This window comes from Mesoplodon densirostris, chromosome 3 (assembly GCF_025265405.1).
Source record: "Mesoplodon densirostris isolate mMesDen1 chromosome 3, mMesDen1 primary haplotype, whole genome shotgun sequence".
NCBI lineage: Eukaryota > Metazoa > Chordata > Mammalia > Artiodactyla > Ziphiidae > Mesoplodon > Mesoplodon densirostris.
In genome coordinates, this window is record NC_082663.1 from 130025195 (window position 1) to 130044352 (window position 19158).

Here is a 19158-nt window from a genome sequence, read left to right on the forward strand (position 1 = left end):
GGCCCCTCAAGCGTATCCCTAGTGACTCCGGGGTGCCCAGGGGATATAAGCGGGTCCTGTGCCTCTCACGCGGGGCCAGGTGACTGAAACAGAGAGGAGACGGGGGACATGCCCAGGGACCTGCCATCCACTCACCATGGTATTTCTGGTGTGGCCGCCGCTCTCTGGTGAAGAATGCCCCTCGGCAGGGACCACTTCAAATTCGGAGGAGGTGCTCTGTGTAGAAAAAGGGGGTCAGGGGCTGCCTGAGAGAAAAACACCTCGCCCCTCCTCTGGAGCCCCATGGCTGAGAGTACAGCCGGGTCAGAAAATGGCAAGAGGAAACCCCTTCTCACGTCCAAGTCCTCTAGGCAGGAGGGGAGCCGGCCCAGGATGAGCTCACAGACCACGAAGCAGTAATGAATCCCAGCAAGTCAGCCCGCAACCCACTGTGTGACTCAAGGTCACACCACATCCCTCTGTGGCCAGTTTCCTCATCTGTAAAACAGGGATACTGGACTAGCTGACTTTAAACCACTAGCACTTTAGGATCGTATCTTTCTTAATGGCTTTGCACTTTTAAAATGTTTTCATGAACTCCCATTTTTTCTCAAAGCAACCCATGGAGTGGTCAGAAGGTTATATCCCCATTGGGCAGATGAGGAAACTGAAGGCATATCATTAATAAATGCAAAAGTAGGACTGCGTTCCAAGGACTGCAAATCTGACATTCCTGCTATGGCACCAGAGCTGTCCCCTGGGCCTAGGTGTCTCTGACTGGTCACCTGGAGAACACAGACAACAGTTAGTGTGGCCACAGCCACGGTGGTCCTGTGCCAGCCTTGCCAACCCAGCCCCAGAGATCCCAGGGGAGTGGACTGATCTGGGATAAGTCCCAACAAGACATCCACAAATTTGGAGAGACTTTTTCAGGACACACCTAAATCCAGCGAGGCCAAGGACTCCAGTCTCCCCCACATCTCCCAGCCACTCCAAGTAGAAGGCACTGGTTGTGCCACCAGAGGATGGGCCGATGGTCCCTCTGGACCAGCAACTGGCTCTGGGATTGCTGTTAAACCTGGCTGAACAAAGGCTAATTCAGCCTTCCTTCATCCCAGGAAAGGGCAGGGCTGGGAGGACCTCCGTGCTCAGCTTCTGCTGAGCCCCATGGCCACCAAGGGCCCAGCTTTGGATCTTGGCACCACCCTAGAAAGTTTCCCTTTCACCTCTACGTTTCCTCAGCTGTCTGCATGACCTCACAAAATGTTCTTCTCTCTCTGGATCTGATCTGATCTGTGGGATGGAGACTCTAACTGATACGACTGGGACTTCTCTGGTAGTCCAGTGGTTGAGAATCTTGCCTTCCAATGCAGGGGATGCGGGTTCAATCCCTGGTTGGGGAACTAAGATCCCACATGACGCAGGGCAACTAAGCCCCCGTGCACGCGCACGTGCCACCTACAGAGCCCACGTGTCACAGCTAGAGAGAAGCCCGCGCACCCCAACGAAAGAGCCCATGTGCTGCAACTAAGACCAGATGCAGCCAAAAATAAATAAGTAAATAAATATTTTTAGAAGTTTAAAAATAAAAATAAATGATACGACCACCTGGGTCCCTTCCAGTCCTAGGATACCAAGCAAAACTTCTCAAGGCAAATCTTCAGAAGACAGTTTCTGAGCCCCTGGTGAGAAGGTGAGTTCCCTGTCACATCCGCCTACTTTCTGAGCACTGTGCAGTCGATACATGCTTAACATTATGCAACCTAGCAAATGGGAGGAACTCCTTGTACATATCAGGGTCTTCCTGGTAAGATTTAACTCTGACCTTCATTTGAAAATGGGTAAACCGAGGCCCCAGAGAGATTGAGATCAACTTGCCAACATCACCCAGCAAGTCAGAACCCAGGTTTCTTGACCCTAAACCTCTCTCTTGCTGTTCTGCCAATGGGACCTTGAAATCCAGGTAACTTTCAGCCATGACTCCAAATGCAACTTACACTTGCTGGAGGTTTGGGGACTGGCTCTGGCTTGTCGCTGGGGTGTGCAGGGTCAGCGGGGGGTGCTGGGACATCTGCATCCTTTCCTGGAGAATTGAGAAAACATGGGTGAGCAGCAGGGAAAGGGGAAAAGCCCAGATGCTGCCCCCTTAAGGACAGCCTTGGCCAGGAAAGTTCTCAGACAGAGTTCCCTACGAGTCTGGGAAAATGGGAGGTGGTCCCAGCAGGGCCCCATAGCCTGGGAGAACGACTGGCTCTGGAATGACGGGGTAGAACCTGGGCAGAGAGACCATCTTCCCTGATTTGCTGGGAAAATCCCAAGGTGGCCACTGCTCCTTGCTACCCTGGACCTGCCTCAATGATGACAATTTACAATTAACAAAGTGTTTTTATATTTATTATCTCAGCCAATTCTCAAGACGGCTCTGTTTCTCCATTTTAAAGGTAAGAAAACTGAGGCATGGAAAGGTCACCAACTGGCCCACGGTCACACAGTTGGCAACTGCAGAACCAGGACTCAAAATGAGCTCTCCTTCCCTGAATTCCTGGGGCTCTGGCCACAGGGGGCCCCTTGAGGGGAGTTGCACAGCTCCCTCTGGGGATGGGCCCGGCACCCATCCAGGACTCAGAAAACGCTACTGAATGGACAAGTGGAAGCTGGAAACATCCATTGCCTGCAGAACAGTGGACTCTGCGAGCATCACTTTCCTCCATGTGTCCATTCAGCAAATATAGCCAGCAGCCAAATGGAAGGCTGGCACACTGGCCTGGGCTGAGACCGTAAGGTGGGGCTGCAGCAGGAGGCATCTGAGCCCCATGTCGGGGGGCACCTTTTCCTCCCTAGTCCCAGACTTTGTCCTGGACTTGGAGACATGCCAGAGGACTGCACGGTGATCACACACAGCACTTTAACCCTAAGTCACAGTCATCGCTTTCCTTTAATAGGTAGCATATGGACCTGACATCTGAAAGACACTGCAGCAGACTGATAGGCAAGTCTAGTTCTTCCACAGGCCTCGCTTCCTAATCTGTAAAACGGAAGGAGGGGGGCCAGACCAGAGAGCTCCTGACTCAGATGCCAACTCTAGTGACCCGAAGTGGCTGCCTGGAGCACAATGCCTGGCACATAGTAGCTGCTCATTAAATATTTGCTGAATAAGTTACGCTGATAAAGATCCTGAGTCCACATCCTGGGTGCAGTGGATTGTTGTGATCCATTTCTAATGTCTGCCACAGCCTCAGGACTGCTGAGTCACCAGCTATTTTTGGACAAGGTTATTTTTTTTTTTTTTTTTTTTACAACTTTATTGGAGCATAATTGCTTTACAATGGTGTGTTAGTTTCTGCTTTATAACAAAGTGAATCAGTCATACATATACATCTGTTCCCATATCCCTTCCCTCTTGCGTCTCCCTCCCTCCCACCCTCCCTATCCCACCCCTCCAGGTGGTCACAAAGCACTGATCTGATCTCCCTGTGCTATGCGGCTGCTTCCCACTAGCTGTCTACCTTACGTTTGGTAGTGTATATATGTCCATGCCTCTCTCTCGCTTTGTCACAGCTTACCCTTCCCCCTCCCCATATCCTCAAGTCCATTCTCAAGTAGGTCTGTGTCTTTATTCCTGAAGTCCTTTCCAAATGTGACCTTCTGGGGGATTCTATAGCCAGAACATGACTGGGAGGATGGCCTGTGGCCTAAGGATAAACGAAGGAGAGGTGGATTTCTGATTAAGAAGGAAGTCCACGGTTAAGGGATTAGAGAGTAAGGAGTACGGGCAAGGCAGAGGACCGCCTGGGCTCCTCTTGTACCTGTGAGCTCAGCCAGGTGGTCGAAGGAGGCCAAAGAGGGAGACGGCGGTGGGAGCAGCTCACTGTCCTTGACCAGCTCCTCTGCCTTCTGCCGCAGCCTGGACGCTTCCATCTGGGACTCTTCCAAAAGCTCCCCTGGGGAGACAATGGGGGAAGGAGGAACAAAAGGAATTACTCAGTTCAGTGTGCTCGTTCTCCCACCCCAAGCCTCTAAGCCTTGGGTTCTGGAGCTGCAGGCCCTGGGTTTCACTCCCTGCATCACCTTGTTGGCTGAGTGGGACACATGTCATTCTAGCCCACAACCAGAAAGAGGCCTGATAAGAAAGAGCCCTGCAACCAGGGGAAAAGGAACAGGGGAATCTAGAACAAACTCCTGGTCCCTGGCACCCTCTTCCTGCCCCACTCCCACCGCACCTGGCTGGGGACTCCACAAAGCCAGGGGCTCTTTTAGGCCCACCGTCATAGTCCTGGGGGGCTACTCACAGCCCACGGCCCGCAGTCAGGGACTGCCTGAAGGGAGGAGACCCTCCATAACATCAACCACCCCTCTGGGCCTCGTTTGCCTTCTTTTGTAAGTGGAGACAGGGAAACTCCATCCCTCCTCCCCCAATCTGTCATTCCAAGGAGAGATCTGCCAAGCAAGGAGAAAGCATTTGGAAAATCGGGAGCTGTGCTCACCCCCAAAGCCTAAGCCCGGAGAAGGTGGCAGCAAGGCAAAGGAAGAGTTTTAGGAGTTTGGAGGAAAGAGAGTCCCCTCTGGATGGGGAAATCAATGAAAGCCTCTCATGGAGGAAAAGATGGCATCTGAGCTGGGTACTGACAGATGGGGACTAGTCTGTCATGTGGAGGTAAGCAGGCTTGCTCTGGGCAGTGGCGACAGCTTGAGGAAAAGCCAGGAACAGAGAAACCAAGGGGCCTCGTCCCGCCTTGCTTCAGGCCAAGCTCAGCTCCCTGCTCTAACACTTGGGGACCGTACCCTGGTTGCCCTGGTGATGCCAGCTCTCCCCATTTCTGGTGCTTCTGGAAGATGGGCCATTCTGTTTCCCTGTCGGCTAACTGGGCCTGCCAGCTCCCTCTCCGCCACCCCAGGCCTCCTTCTCGGTCCCTCATGGTATTCTGAGTCTTGTCATCATGGTTCTGGGGTGCGAGGGACTCAGGGCTGGGAATACTGCCACCGTGCTACAGAAGTACACAAAGACACAGCTGTGGGGCAGGAGGGAGAGGGATAACTTCAGCAGAAGCATATGCCAGCTGGCACTGCAGGCTGCAGGGAGGAGGCTTGCAGGCAGAGTGCAGGGTCTGCTTTACCTAACATCTTTATCCCTTGCATTTTTTCCTTCAGTCTGGAATTCTCCTCCACTAGGCGCTCAAAAGCTGCGGACACCTCGCCCAGAGGTACGCCGCCCCCAGGGTCGTAGATCCGGTATGGTCCTCTCCCTTCCATGATGGTGGCTCAGCCCCTGCCGTGGTGCCCGCCTGGCTGTAAGGACAACAGCAGTATGTCAGGGGGCTGGCCAAGCCACTGAGGCGTCCTAGTCAATCAGGGCCTCAGAAGGCAGTCACCATAACCCAGAAGAGAACACAGCACTTCAGACTGCCTGGTCACAGTACAGCAGAGCAGAATAGTCACCTCCTTTGATCTGGAAACTTTGCCTCTATTAATGCAACCTAAGAACGGCATCAGTTTCTTTTAGCAGCCTCACTGTACCACCGGTTCATTTGGAACAGCAGTCAACTGTGAGGTGCAATGTGGAGTACAAGAAAGAGCACTGGCCTTGGAGTCAAAACACTTGAGCTCACGTCCTGTTGACAGGGTCCAGAAGAAGAGGACCCTGCATCACTGCATCCGCAGCGCCCAGCATGGTGTTAGCTATGACAGGAATGCCCAATAAACTCTTATCAAATGAATAAATAGTCTAGCTATTAACTCACTGTGGGATTGTGGGCAGTCCCTTGCCCTCTCGGAGGAGGGGAAATGAAAGTCTTACACTAAATCAGTGATCTTTAAAATGAAATGTTTGTGCCCAAAGGGATAAGCAAGTCAATCCAATCCGAAGTTCCATTTATATGTGCACTATCTTTTTTAAAAGAAAGAATAAGAAGAAAACCCCCTGACTAATATTTACTATACGAATTGACACTGTCAACCTCCTCCTTCCAGTTCTAATGAACAGATGGACTTTCCGTCAAAGCACCATCTACTTGTGCAGCCAGTGCTCTGCATTACTCTGTTCAATTTCACCAGCTTTATGTCATCTGAAACCACCATGCAAAGTGATTGCAGAATCTGAGTTCTGTGACTTAGCAGAGAAACTTCTTTCTTGCATTCATTCATTCCACAATTATTTATTGAGCATCTATTCTGTGCTGGGTGCTAGTCTAGGTGCTAGGCAATTATCAGCAAACAAACTAGACAAAAATCCTTCTTGGAGCTTACATTCTAGTGATGGAGGTAGATAAGTAGATACATAGTGAGAGAGATGAACATAGTATCGGGGTGATAAAAACATCTACGGACAAAAATTAAGCAGGAAGTTTGAGGCCAGGACTTTATAGAAGGAGGTGAGGGAACTAGCCATGCAGATATCTGGGGGAATAATATTTTAGGCAGAGAGAACAGTAAGTGCAAAGGCCCTGAGGATGAAAAACTGATTCAGCCTCCAGCCCTACAAAGAGCTTACTAACCACGAAAGAGCTCCAAAGGCCTCCACCGGGGACTTCAGAAGGGCTTGGGGCCCCGAAACCTCCCTCCCAAGATCACCACCCCCAGGGCCAAAACGATTTCAGTCATGAGTCCTCAAAGGCCCTTTGAGCACCCACAAGTGCTCACTGCAAGAGAAGAGTAAAAAGGGACTAATAATAACAGCCACCATTCATTAACCTACTTGCCAGGCACTGCATTAAGCCCTTCAGATGCATTATCTCAGTCAAACTGCACAACAACCCTAAAATACATAGTAAATTATCCTCACTTTATAATGGAGGCTTGTTGAGGTTAAGTAACTCAGCCAGGATTACACAGCCAGCAAGTGAGGGTCAAGATGAAAATCCAGTTCCACCTAAGAAAGCCGAGCTAATCACCCGCTATCCTCACACAGCTGCCAAGACTCAGGCCAGACGGGCAAAATGCAAGTTCAAGCCTGTTTGTAGGGTAACATGGGTACCCTCTGGGCTGTTTCCCCTGCCTTGCAGCACAAGAGATAAACAAGGATTTTGCCCAGAGGGTCCACATTACCATGGGATGCCATGAGCCGGGAGGAGAAACAAAGTTCTGGTGAGAGGGACCCTTCCCCCAAAGGCTAACGAAAAAGAGAAACACACAGTTGAGAGGCACCCACGCCCTGCTGAGAGCCCCACAGAGGCAAAGAACAGCTGCCCACACACCCAACACAAAAGTCACCAGTCAGCTTAGGGGGGACTTATTTTTAACTTGAAAGGTCAATGTTACACAGCAGAGCAATAAAGCTTTGAAGTGGTCACTGAATTAAAAGACAGTGTGGGTAAGGCACTTGGCACAATGACTGGCATATAGCAAGGAGCTTGAAGTGTGGGTAGACGTTGGGGGCGTCCTTCCTCTATGCTCCCCTTTCTCCTGCGTGCCTCTCCAGCAAGCCCTTACGTCCAGTATGGAATATATATGACTGGGGTAAGCCTATGTGCATCTGACTGGGAACCTCCTGGGGGCAGGAGCATGCTCTCCTCATCTCTGTTGCCAGCACAGGCCTGGCACTTGGGAGGTGAGCCGTGATTCAGAGCTGAATGGAGTTCACAAATGGGGAGGCCAAGAGCCGGAGGGGCCGTAGCCACCTTTGGGGATAAGTGACAGCAGGTGTCCGGGTTCCTGCTCACCACTCCACACTCACCCTACATGGAACTCACAGCTGACATGGTGCGATGATTTAGCAATGTTTTTACTCCACATCTGGCTTACCCAATAGATTAGAAGCTCCATGAGAGCAGGGGCCGAGATCACCTGGTCTACCAGGGTATCTTCAGAGTGGTCCAGAATAGAGCCCCAATAAACCTCTAATCAGAACAGAGAGACAGAAAGGGCCAGAGGAACCCTTGACCCTATGCCTGCCTCCTGACAGGCCATGTGCAAACATCCTGAGAGCCTAACCGTGATCCATGGACCAGAAGCACCTGCACAGCCATATACTTCTAGAATCGAGGCTGGCACAGCCAAGATCTCTCAGAGATGCCCAGATGTAAGGCCAAGCGACAGAGCAGGATGCAGGATACAGGAACTGAAACCCCACCTCCACATCCTCCAAACCCCGCACGCTCTCCCTCAGCAGTGGGGAGCCAACAGGGAAGCGGACTCACGGGAAGCAGCGGAGGGACAGGCAGGGCTATTCTCCTGACTCCAGCCTGGGCAGCTTGGGGGCAGGGGGAGAAACAGGCTACAGGCAGAGGGAGCCCAGACCAAACAGTCTACTGTGAGAAAGTCCTCTCTGGAGATCAGAGGAGCTGCCCAAGGGAGGGTCTGGACTTCTGGAGGAAAGAAACACAAAGACAGGAATGGGGAATTTCCACGTCCTGCTGACCTCATGCCCAGATGGTCAGTGGCAGTTCCAGGATGACCACCGGGCAGATGGGAACTCTCCTCCTGGTCTGTGTGGTTTTTAGCCCTTTCCTGGAGAGGGGACTCATTCCCAGGATGACAGAGCTGGACAGGAATCTCCCAAGGGCAACAAGGCCAAGCCCGTTACCAGGCGCCCCAGGGCTCTCGGAATGCGGGGCTGCATCACTGTCCTGCCTCCCCGGCTGACAGCACATTTCCCCTCCGTTACAGACCGCAGGAGTGGGTGTGGATAGGGGAAGGAGGCGCTGACCACCCACACGCCTTGCATGGGGCAGTACGGGAGCTCAGCGCCTAGGCATCCCAGGGCATGAGCTCATCTGACCCTCCCTCATGGTGTGAGGGCAGCAGTCAGGCCCCAGAGCAGGAAGACCAAGGTCACACAAAACATCAGGATGGAGCTGGAAGGTGCCTGCTCTCTCTCCAGTCTGCCACTGCCCCCACCCACCACTTCTGCTCCTGTGCTGCAATCCCACTGCAAAGCAGAGGCCCCATCCACATTCTTGCCACGTCTGGCCTGGACTCCATACTCACCTGAGCCTGGTTCCTTTAAATTTAAAGCTACAGATCAGGTGACCCGCCAGCAGCGGACACCAACCTGCCTTCCAAAAGCAGAAACCGTCAGTGGGGAAGAGGCAGCCAGCTCAGACCTTCTTCCAAGACAAGATCTTGGCTCAGGGCAGGGGTGTGGGATCCTACAGCCCACCCTGAGAGGCCTGGGGGTGCCCGCTGGAACCAGAAAGTCCTGATTTAGGGGCAAAAAAGGGCCCAGAGAGATGGCAGGCCAGGCAGCGACCACAGAGTGAAACGACGGAGGTGATCCTGTTGAAACTGAAGGAGCCACCAGCCCAAAAAAGGAGGAGGAGCAGGCATGACAGGACGACAGGTGAGCAGCTAAGGGGATGGGGGTGTGGGAACGTGGGCCCAAATCACAACCTCCACCCAAGAGGACGACGACGGTTGAAAAAGGCTAGATTCAGAATTAAATTTACATTCCAGCTTCTGCACTGAAATGCTTCAGCCCATCAGAAGCTGCCTTGTGATCAGCCATGTGCTGGTGCCAGAAGTAGGGGCTCCTAGGTATGAATGAATGATATGAATTTGCATAGCCAGTAACATTTGCAAAATACCTAGAGTTTCCCAAGCGTTGTTTTTCTGTCACAACAGCCTTGGACAGAAGGCATGGCTGATGTCTGTTCGACAGATGAGGAAACTGAGGACCACTTGGGAACTTAGTCTGATCTAATGCCACTGGGCACTGGCTGCATCCTGAGGTCAGTTAAGACGCTGCAGCTCTGGGGGAAGTGAAGTTCTCCCTGGACCAGAGGAAAACTCCTGAGTAGATCTCTGGTACTGGGAGTTGTGAGGTCACGGTGGCCAGCAGCCTCATCCCCAGGCAAAGGCAGGGGCTGGCAGGGATGCTGGTGGGTGGGGGTGACAGCGTGGTGAAGGGAAGGGGTCTTCAGGAGGAAGGCACAGGACAGGAAATCAGAGGTCCTGATGTCTACTCTGTTGCCCGCTCTGATGGGCATGGGCAAGCTGTCCACTCTCCGTACCTCAGTTCCCTCATAGGCACAGGGAGGAGCCTGGACCAGAGAGAAACTGGGTGATGACTTAAAACTGGCCTAAGGATCCATGGAGACCCAAGCCTTGGCTTGGGAGCCAGCCACAAGGCAAGGAAAGAGAGGGGACCCAGCACACTGGAGATAAAACAGCCTTGGAGTCAGGAAGAAAGGGGCCCAGTAGGGTGGGATCTGGGGGTAGGCAGGTGAGGCACGCAGGGTGCTAAACAGAAGGGGGCGCCCAAGTGCATGCAAGAGACCCTGAGCGGGAGCCCTCCTTACACACTGCACCTGGGGCCTCACCTGCGCCTGCCTCGCCCTGGTCCCTCTGCCCACCCCTGCGGGCTGTGTGATACTGGACCAGCCCCTCATCTTTTCTGAGCCTCAGCTGCCTCATCTGCAAAATAGGAATAATAATAGAATCCACTGCGGGTCAGATTAAGGACGTTAAGTGAAATAATATATGTATAATTGGAAGGGAGTTCTCACTTTCTACTTCCCAGTTGTTTATTTAACAAAGAAATGTATTCATTTTGTGATAAAATTTTCTAAACAATAATAATAATAGTACCTCACTAAGTACCTGGCACTCAGTAGGTTCTTACTAAAAGGTTGAGGCAGCCCCATAACTGTGCCCAGCTGATTGATTATGGCATCCACTTAATTTCTGTGAACTGCAAATAACTGTTAAGCAGGGACACTGGGACAACACCATAGCTGGTGAAGCTGAAGCTACAAGAAGCCCATGGACAAAGGCGATGCTCATGAAAGATGAGGAATCATGTGAGTCTCATTTTCCTCAATTGCAAATGGGAATATCTTGCAAGTCTCCCGAGGGCTAACGGGAAGTGAGGCATCATGCAAGCAGCTCGCAAACTAAAGCAAAAATCGGTCCACATCTGCACTTCGTGATGACCTCCAGTCCTCCTCACCCATTTCACAATCAGGGAAACTGGGGCTCCAGGTCCATCCATCAAAGAGCAGGCGGTGCCCTCCTGATGACTGTCAGCAGAGAGACAGCGCCTACTTTAGATGCTTTGTACCCAGGGAGCCCGCCTTAGCATCCTCACCAGTGAGGAGCCAAAGATTTAATCAGTCTTTCCAGCCAATTCAGTAATAAAGAGGCTGCAGGCATGGGGTGTAATATGAGGAACAGGTGGGGCTCAGGAATCGTAGGATCTAGTCAACGTACACCAAGGCAAATATCTTCCGTCACCCAGCCTCAAGTTTTCTAAAAGGAGAGGTTAGCAACAATGGCAATAATACAACGTAAGGGGGAAGACTAGACAAACTATAAGGCCCCTTCCAGTTCTAACATTCCGGAACTTGCAATTTATTGTCATCCCTTTCTAAAACCTTCTGACCTTGAAAAGCCTGCTCTCCCCAGCTCCAATCCCTCCCAATGCCCAAGCAGATTCCCCTGCCTCATCGATCCTCCTGCAGTGCTGTCAGGCGTGCTGTCGCCTCCCCAAGAGCAGTGAGAAACCCCTGGATGATGTCTGCAGCCCTTCCCCAGGTCCTGCCCTCCTCTCTGGCCTGCACCCGGGCTCTCCAGCTCAGCCTGAGAACTGTGTCCTTCAAACACAGCACACGTCTCTGTGTCCTTCTTCCCCTGCTCCCCTCCACTGACTCGCCCACAGAGGGAGCCCCACTGCCCCCACTTAGCCTCCAAGACCCAGGCTCTACACTATCAGCCTAGGGACAGTGGGGAGGACCAGGGCCATCAGCTGGCTGGAAACGCTGCAAAAGTCGACCAAAGAGCACCTAACTAAAGCTGGGAGAGGGCCTGACAGTTGTGTGCTACCATATGCCAGGCACTAGGCTGTTAGTGGCAGAAAAAAGAATCCAGCCTTGATCTACCAGACTTCAACATCGCTGCCCTTTCCACTGGCCTGCGCTGACTGAGAGGCACAGGGCTCTGTGCCTCAGGGAGAGGACACCAGTCCTGCCTGTTGTCCCACGATCAGGAACGTGCCCCAGGTTCTAGGTCCCTACCTCTATGCATTGCTAACTTTGCATCAGGTACCAGTCTGCCCTTGATTGCCAGCAGTCAACAAGGCTTAGACTCTCAGGATGAAAGGAAGCTCAGGGGAAATTCGGTCCTGTGCTTATCCGGTCCCCAGGGGAGCCAGGGGACTCTGGTTGACCATCTTTAGTGACCCAGACCAACTTCCTCCTCCAGGAGCCTCCCCTGGGCAGCCAGCATTGGCTGTAGTTAGGCTACTCCCAGTTCTGCTTCCACTGACCCTTGCTCTGCTTCCTGGGGTCCCCTAGAATAAAGAACAAGATGACCCTCTTCTCCATCTCAGCCCTGAGGAGATTTGGAACCTGCAGCATTCTCTCAAAGCAGATTAGCCCTTGTTCCCTGCATCGCCCTTTGTAGGGACTGGCTTCCAGACCCCTCCCCATCCACCCCCTCAACCCTCCACCCCCACCCTATCTGCAGCGGGCTTTGAAACTGGACACAACACTCCAGGTGTGGTTTGCCTGACCAAAGAGAGCAAGTTTCACCTCCACCCTTTTAGGTATTATGTTTCTATTGATGTTGCCTTGTGGACATTTGCTTTTCTTATAGCTGGCTGCCCACACTAAAGAATGTCCTTTCTCAATGATGTCAACAATCAGGCTTGTATGCCTGATTGGCTGAGAAGAAAGTTCTCTTGTAGAAAAGTATGCTTGAGGAGGTTTCAACTATCTAAAGGGTCAGAGGTAACTGACTGGGTAATCACCTATTTAAGTAAGCTGGGAACCTCTGTGTCACTGTACACAGAGACTGGACAAAGATGTGCACTGCCACACACTTTGTAACAGCAAAAATGTCCTGAATGTTCATCAAGTGGGGACTAGTTTAATAAACTATGGTGCATTCATTCAATGGACTACTTATACAGCCATCAAAAAGAATGGGGCAGACTGCTTTGCAGTGACAGAAAGGTGCCCATAAAATATTGTTAAGGGACTTCCCTGGTGGCGCAGTGGTTAAGAATCTGCCTGCCAATGCAGGGGACAAGGGTTCAAGCCCTGGTCCGGGAAGATCCCACATGCCGCGGAGCAACTGAGCCCGTGTGCCACAACTACTGAACCCTGTGCGCCTAGAGCCCGTGCTCCGCGACTAGAGAAGCCACTGTAATGAGAAGCCCACGCACCAAAATGAAGAGTAGCCCCCGCTCGCCACAACCAGAGAAAGCCCATGTGCAGCAGCTAAGACCCAACGCAGCCAAAAATAAATAAATAAATAAATAAATAAATATTAAGAAAAAAATTGTTAAGGAAAAAAGCAAAGTATAGATTTATATAATAGGATACTATTTATTAAACACACAACTACGTGTGCATATGTGTGTGTATATATATGTATACATATATGTATAAAATCTTAAATGTGCTTAGAAAAAGGTCTGGAAAGATACACACCAAACTGCTGCTAGTAGACAGATCTAGAGAAGGACTTGGGCTAGGGGACTGTAATCAAAAGAAACTTTTTTTTTACCTAGTTTTTTAACTCTTTACAACGGAATCTAGTTCTGTTCTATTTTTTAAGTTAATTTTAAAATACAGGCAGGAGAGAAGGCGGAGAAAAGAACACAACTTTCATTTTTTACGTTACACCTTTAGTATTGCTTGAGTTTTTGGAGTTTTTTCTCTAATGAATACATGTTATTTTGTAACACTTTTAAAGGGAGAGTTTAATTTTTTGTTTGTTTTTAATTTAAGTGGCTTGACAGGGCCAGAACAATAGGAAAGGGCTATTGTTCTGGCACCAAATGAGGCTGGAGGGCTGCGGGCAGGGATGAGAGCCTCCTTATTATGAATCTGCTTCATGTGGACAGACAGGATATAGGGACTGAATCATAAATAAGGAGGGAAAGTCCAGGGACAAGTTTTCTAGTCAAGGAATGCGGTAGATGGAGACCTGGCAACTGTGAAGGAGAGTTTCAACCTGGAACCCGCCAGAAAGGATCTGGCTTCAGGAAGGTCAGGGCTGGGCTTGAGGTGACAAAGGTGGGAAGAAAAGCAACAAACTTTGGTGCTGGAAACAAGGGCGAAGCTTCCCACCCATTGCCTGTGGGCCCTCACACAGGGACTTATACCTGTTTTGCTGGAGAGGAAGCCGAGTCAAAACAGGTGCAGAGCTGGGCTCAAGGTGGCACAGCTCCCAAGGGACAAAGGAGAACAGCCCCACCTGATCATCAGTCCCCAGCCTGTACTCCCCACTGCCAACAGCCCCCTAAGAAGGGCTGAGAAGGCAGCCCAAGCAACCCCAGCCCATTTTCTTTCACCTCCTCACAGTTCTTGGGATCCACAGGTACAAATACTCTGCGCCAAGAAGCCCGGCTTCCCTCCCAGCAGCTGTGACTCTCTTAACCTAGGAGGAGCACATCCACCATCAGCCACAGGGACACGGAGCACTAGGCCCAACCTTGCGACAAAAGGGAAGGGAGACTCGACTGTCCTCCTGTCTACCTGACCCCAAAATGCCCAAAGCTGGTTTATCCAACAAAGGCTTTCGCCAGCCCTGTAACTCCCTCCTCCAAGGGGGAAGATGACAACTTTTGAGAATTCTCCTCATACCAAATATGGTGAAAAGAGGGTTTAATGGGTTCAACTCCTGGTTCTGCTCCCTCACCACTGCTCACCTCACTGAGCAGTGACCTGCTCAGTGACCCTGAGCAGTCCTCACTTTCCTGGTTTCTTCTCCCTATGGAAATGCTGTGAGGACCTACTGGGAACCCTCTGTAGACTATCCCAACAGGAGCCACAGTGGTTAGGAAGAGAGCTTCCGGGGGCAAGACTACCCAGATAAAAGCCGGAGATGTCCTATTTTAATAGCAAAGGCTGGAAACAACCTAATGAAGAAGAAAATGAATAAAGACATCGACGCCATTTCACACCCGGGAATGCTAATACTATACAGCTGTGCAAAGCAAATAGGCGCGAGCTAGAAACACAAACAGGGATGAATCTCACAGATATAACACTAAGCGAAACAAGCAAGTTGCAGAAGAACACAGGCAGTATGATGGCATTTAAATAACATTTTAAAACAAACAAAACAAGACTAAATACTGTTTACAGATGTATATGTTTATAATAAAACTGTAGAGAAATACAAGAGAATAAGCTCTAAATTCAGAACACTTGTTTGCTTCTGGAGGGGTGGGGAAGGAGATGATCGGAGAGAAATTTTACATGAACAGAAAACACGTTCTTTCTTAAGCTGGATGGGTGGATGCCCAAGTGTCTGCATGTTACCTCTGTGTCTGAAAGATTCCTTCGTGTTTTCTAGAAGTCAGGGCTGCCATCCTCAGACCCCCACTCCTCTTCCCAGAGGTTGGGGCGGGGGGTGGCAGCACCTCACAGGCAGCAGTAGGGGTGTGGCAGGAACTGGGGTCCCTCAGACCACTGAGATGAAGCTGGCCGTGAGGAAGGCAGAGGACCAGGGTGTGCTGGCCAGCTGAGAGTGGTACAGGCGTCCTCCACTGCGGGTGGAGACCAAACCAAGGGCCCCTGACTCATGGGACACCCCCATGCCTGCCCTAAAAGCACCAGCTCTGGTCTCTGAGTAGATGACTCCCTGGTGACACGACACCCCAGCCCCTAGCCCCCTCCCCCACCCTGACACACACACACTCACACATCTGCCTGGGCCACCGGGACTCTCCACCCCACAGGTGCTCAAGGACACAGGCAACAGCCTCGGGGTGGGCTCCTTGGGGAGAGGAGAGTTCAGCCCCGCCCAGGGACAGCCCCCAGACAAAGAGCCAGCCGCCCCTCAGCCCAGTGCTCCTCAGCCCAGTCGTCCGTACCTATTGGAAGAGCGACTGTCCCGGGCCGGTCACGGGGAAAAACATCAAGGACTTCCTCCCGCAAGTGGCGGCCCAGGTCTGTCTCTGCGGGCCAGGGAGCCTTGCTGCCCACAGAACGAGGGGCGCGTCTCCCTGCTTCCCTGTGCCTTCCTTCTGGCCACTCTCCGGGGGACTCCAGACACTCTCCAAAGAGGAACAGGAAGAGGAGGGGCAGGTGGGGGGTGGGCAGCAGCAAGAAGCCGGGAGGGTGGGCACAGAAAGGCCTGGCCCCATGGGAAGAACTCGGCAACTACCGGAGCCATAGAGGGCGGCCCAGTCACTGGGCTACAGTTTTCTGGAAGTAACGCCCTAAGACGCCTGCCACTGCAATCCCTTCATTTTGCAGCTGGGACACCAAAGCCAGCAAAGGGAGGAGGACCTGCCCAAGGCTGCAGGGACGGCGGTGACACAGAGGGGAAGAAAACCCAGTCTTCTGGTGGCCAGCTGTGCGCTCTTTTCACCACACCTCCTACTGCCCTCCCTCTATCTCATCCCACTTCCCTCCCTCCAAGTGGTCAGGTGTGCAGTGAGGGAAAAAAGAGGGACGAGAAAGGAGGTGGGCCCACAACGGGGAGCCACCTGTAACAACACTGGAAGGGGCTGCCTACAAGGCAGTTCACTCCTGACGCGGCACTGGGGGTGGTCAAGCGGAGGCTGGTTGATCACCTGCGGGGGTGCTGGGTGCTGTTGAGGAAATTCGGGCCAGATGTCCTCTGCAGCCCTCCCACATGTCTACTGCCACTATTCCAAACAGGGATGGAAAGACGTCTGAGACAAAACAAAGGATGACCCATCCAGAGAGGACATGGCATGGTCCAGAGGTGGCAGAGGATTAAAGGCAAGTTATCCCGAAGCATGAAAAATCGGACCATCTGCATCATCTCCTACTGAAATCCCTTCAACAGCCTCATCATCAGCATCATTAGTAAGATTTAATGATGTTCGGCAGCCAGCAGCGATTGATCACTTACCCCACGCCAGCCCTGTGCTGAGTGCTTGACACACACTGTCTCATTAATGCACACCACTCTGGAAGCAACACTTATGTCGCATAATCTTATGGAAGAGGAAGCAGACACGGCACGCACCCAGGTGTGCTGAACTCTAAATCAGGCACACTACACCACGGGCTCTCAAAGAGCAGCTGGACCGGCAGCATCAGCATCACTGCCACCAGCTGGATCAGACACCCTTGGGGGTGCAGCCCTGCAATCTGTTTAACAAGCCACCCAGGGGATTCTGATGCACGCTTGGGTTTGCCAGTGCTCTGATCACTTCCCAGTGCTGCTGACGGGGAAAAACTGACACTTCTCTGCCTGGTAGTCAAGACCATAGGGTTTTTCCTAGCCCAGCTGGTCAGCTCCCCCAGTGCAGCAGAGCCTTAGCCCAAATCCTCTTACCCTAAGTTGCAGAAGGGGCTCAGGCCCCGCTCTGCACCTCATCATCTTGCCTGGGCCCGACCTTGAAGTCGCCTCCTTCCAGAAGCCCCCCTGACCATCTGGCACCCCCAAATTGCTCCACACCCCAGTCAGACTTACTGCCGGGCACCTGCTGGCACACTACGCCTTCCAGCTAGCACTCATGGCACATTTCTGCCCAGTCCACAACGAGTTCCTGGAGGGCAAAGCCAGTACCTTATTCACTTGAGTACCATGCCACTCCACACAGCACCAGGCCGGAGGGCTGTCAGGAAATGTTTGCTGACTATCAGAAGAAAATAAAAATGCCTTGGGAAGCAAGTTCTGGCTCTCACCCTGACTCTGCCACTACCTCTCTGGGACAAGTGCCTTCCCATCTCTAGGACTCAGTTTTCTCATCTGTGAAATGCACCATTATCCTAGTTTCTTCTATTCTACTCATCTGCTGAACAAACCCAGCAAAGCCTTACCCCAGACACTCTTTATCTAGTATCAGGAACGCACACGTGAAGACTAAAGAGGTCCCTGCTCTCACCCTTCTATTCTAGGAAAAGAGGAAGACAACAAACAAGCAAACAGTAAAAATTACTGTATGCCTGACACATACAGTGTCTACACACATACTTTCTCAACTGCAAATAAGCAAGATCATTTCAGAGCATGATGAATGTATTAAAAAATATATGTAATAGTAATATGACAGAAAGTGAAAAAAGGGGCTACTTTGCATAGAAAGATCAGGGAAGGCCCCTCTGAGGAGGTGACATTTGAGCTGAGACTTGACAGATAAGGAAGAACCAGCCATGAAAAGAGCTGGGGAAAGGTGTTCCAGGCAGAAGGAACAGTACATACAAAGGTCTCAAGGCAAGAATAAGCTTGGCCTGTCCAAGAGGAAAAAAAGCAGGCTGCTGCGGTTAAATCACAGTGAGTGCAAGAATAAAATAATACCCAGTAGTACCCAGAGAGGGAGGCAGACAGCCGACCTCCTACAATTCTGAGGTGTTCAAATCAGGTCGGCCAACCCAACCCAGAACATCCGGGGCCCAAGTCACAGGCAGCACTGGGGGTTAGGGTATGAGTCAGACCCCACGGCTTCCTGGGGCCCCAAAGGCCCTGGTGTGGGAATAGGGGCAGGCAGCAACCCTCAGCATGAGTGCCATGCCATCCCCACGGACACACATGGGTGGGAGAAAACAGGGTCACATAAGTATGTAGAACACAGGACACTCATGGCTGCAGCCTCCAGAGGGACATGATCAAGTGTTTCAGTGAAGTGCCAGGCCCTGATCACATTATTTTCCCAGGACACAGCCAGGATAGTGGAAAGGAAACAGGGCCCAGGGTTCAAGGCTTACTAGTCTTGGGCAAGTCTTAACCTTTTTGGGGTTCAGTTTCCTCACCTCAAAATTGAGGCTACTACTAGTGACTCTCTCCTAGGGTTGCTGAAAAGAGTAAATGAGATACTAAACATAAAGCACTGTGCCTGGCACACAGTAAGTGCTGATAAATGTAAGCTGTTATTATTACCATTATTGGTTTTTCACTGCCTCAGTTCTCTCTGCTGTAAAATAGTGATATTAATACATCATAGGATTGCTATGAGTTTGTGCTAATAAATATTCCAGCCTCCTAATGCAATATCCACTGTCAGGAATGAAAAGATAAATTGAGAGTCGTCTTTCCGGATCTCTCATCAGGTGCTGAATTCCCCTCTACCCTACCACATTGTTTGGAAAATGAGTAAGAGCTGATTAAATTCTTTTTTGACAATACTGTGAAATAAAAATGATGCATTAGGAATCCACAGATTTCTCTGCACTGTCATTCTGCAAGGGGGTGGGGATAAACGTTGCTGATTCTTCTGCATCATCCACAAAAGTCCCCCCCTCCAACCAAAACACGAAGTCTCACTCAGTTGCACAAAATTCCCACCCACAAAATTCCCATACAATGAATGAATATATA

The 19158-nt window shown here is 51.3% G+C and overlaps 1 protein-coding gene across 4 annotated transcripts in view; it reads right to left on the minus strand.

Moving 5' to 3' along the window:
• TNIP1 (TNFAIP3 interacting protein 1) overlaps positions 1–19158 on the minus strand; it is a 52507-nt gene that overhangs the window by 26123 nt on the left and 7226 nt on the right. For 3 of the 4 annotated variants that reach the window (XM_060093669.1, XM_060093670.1, XM_060093668.1), the window contains exons 2-5: positions 5094–5265; positions 3786–3920; positions 1977–2062; positions 136–216 (exon numbers count right to left, since the gene is read on the minus strand). In XM_060093669.1, coding sequence (XP_059949652.1) covers positions 136–216; positions 1977–2062; positions 3786–3920; positions 5094–5229 — 438 coding nt within the window. In that variant the 5' untranslated portion in view covers positions 5230–5265. The remainder of the gene's footprint in view (positions 1–135; positions 217–1976; positions 2063–3785; positions 3921–5093; positions 5266–19158) is intronic. The other variant, XM_060093671.1, reaches the window with a different exon arrangement.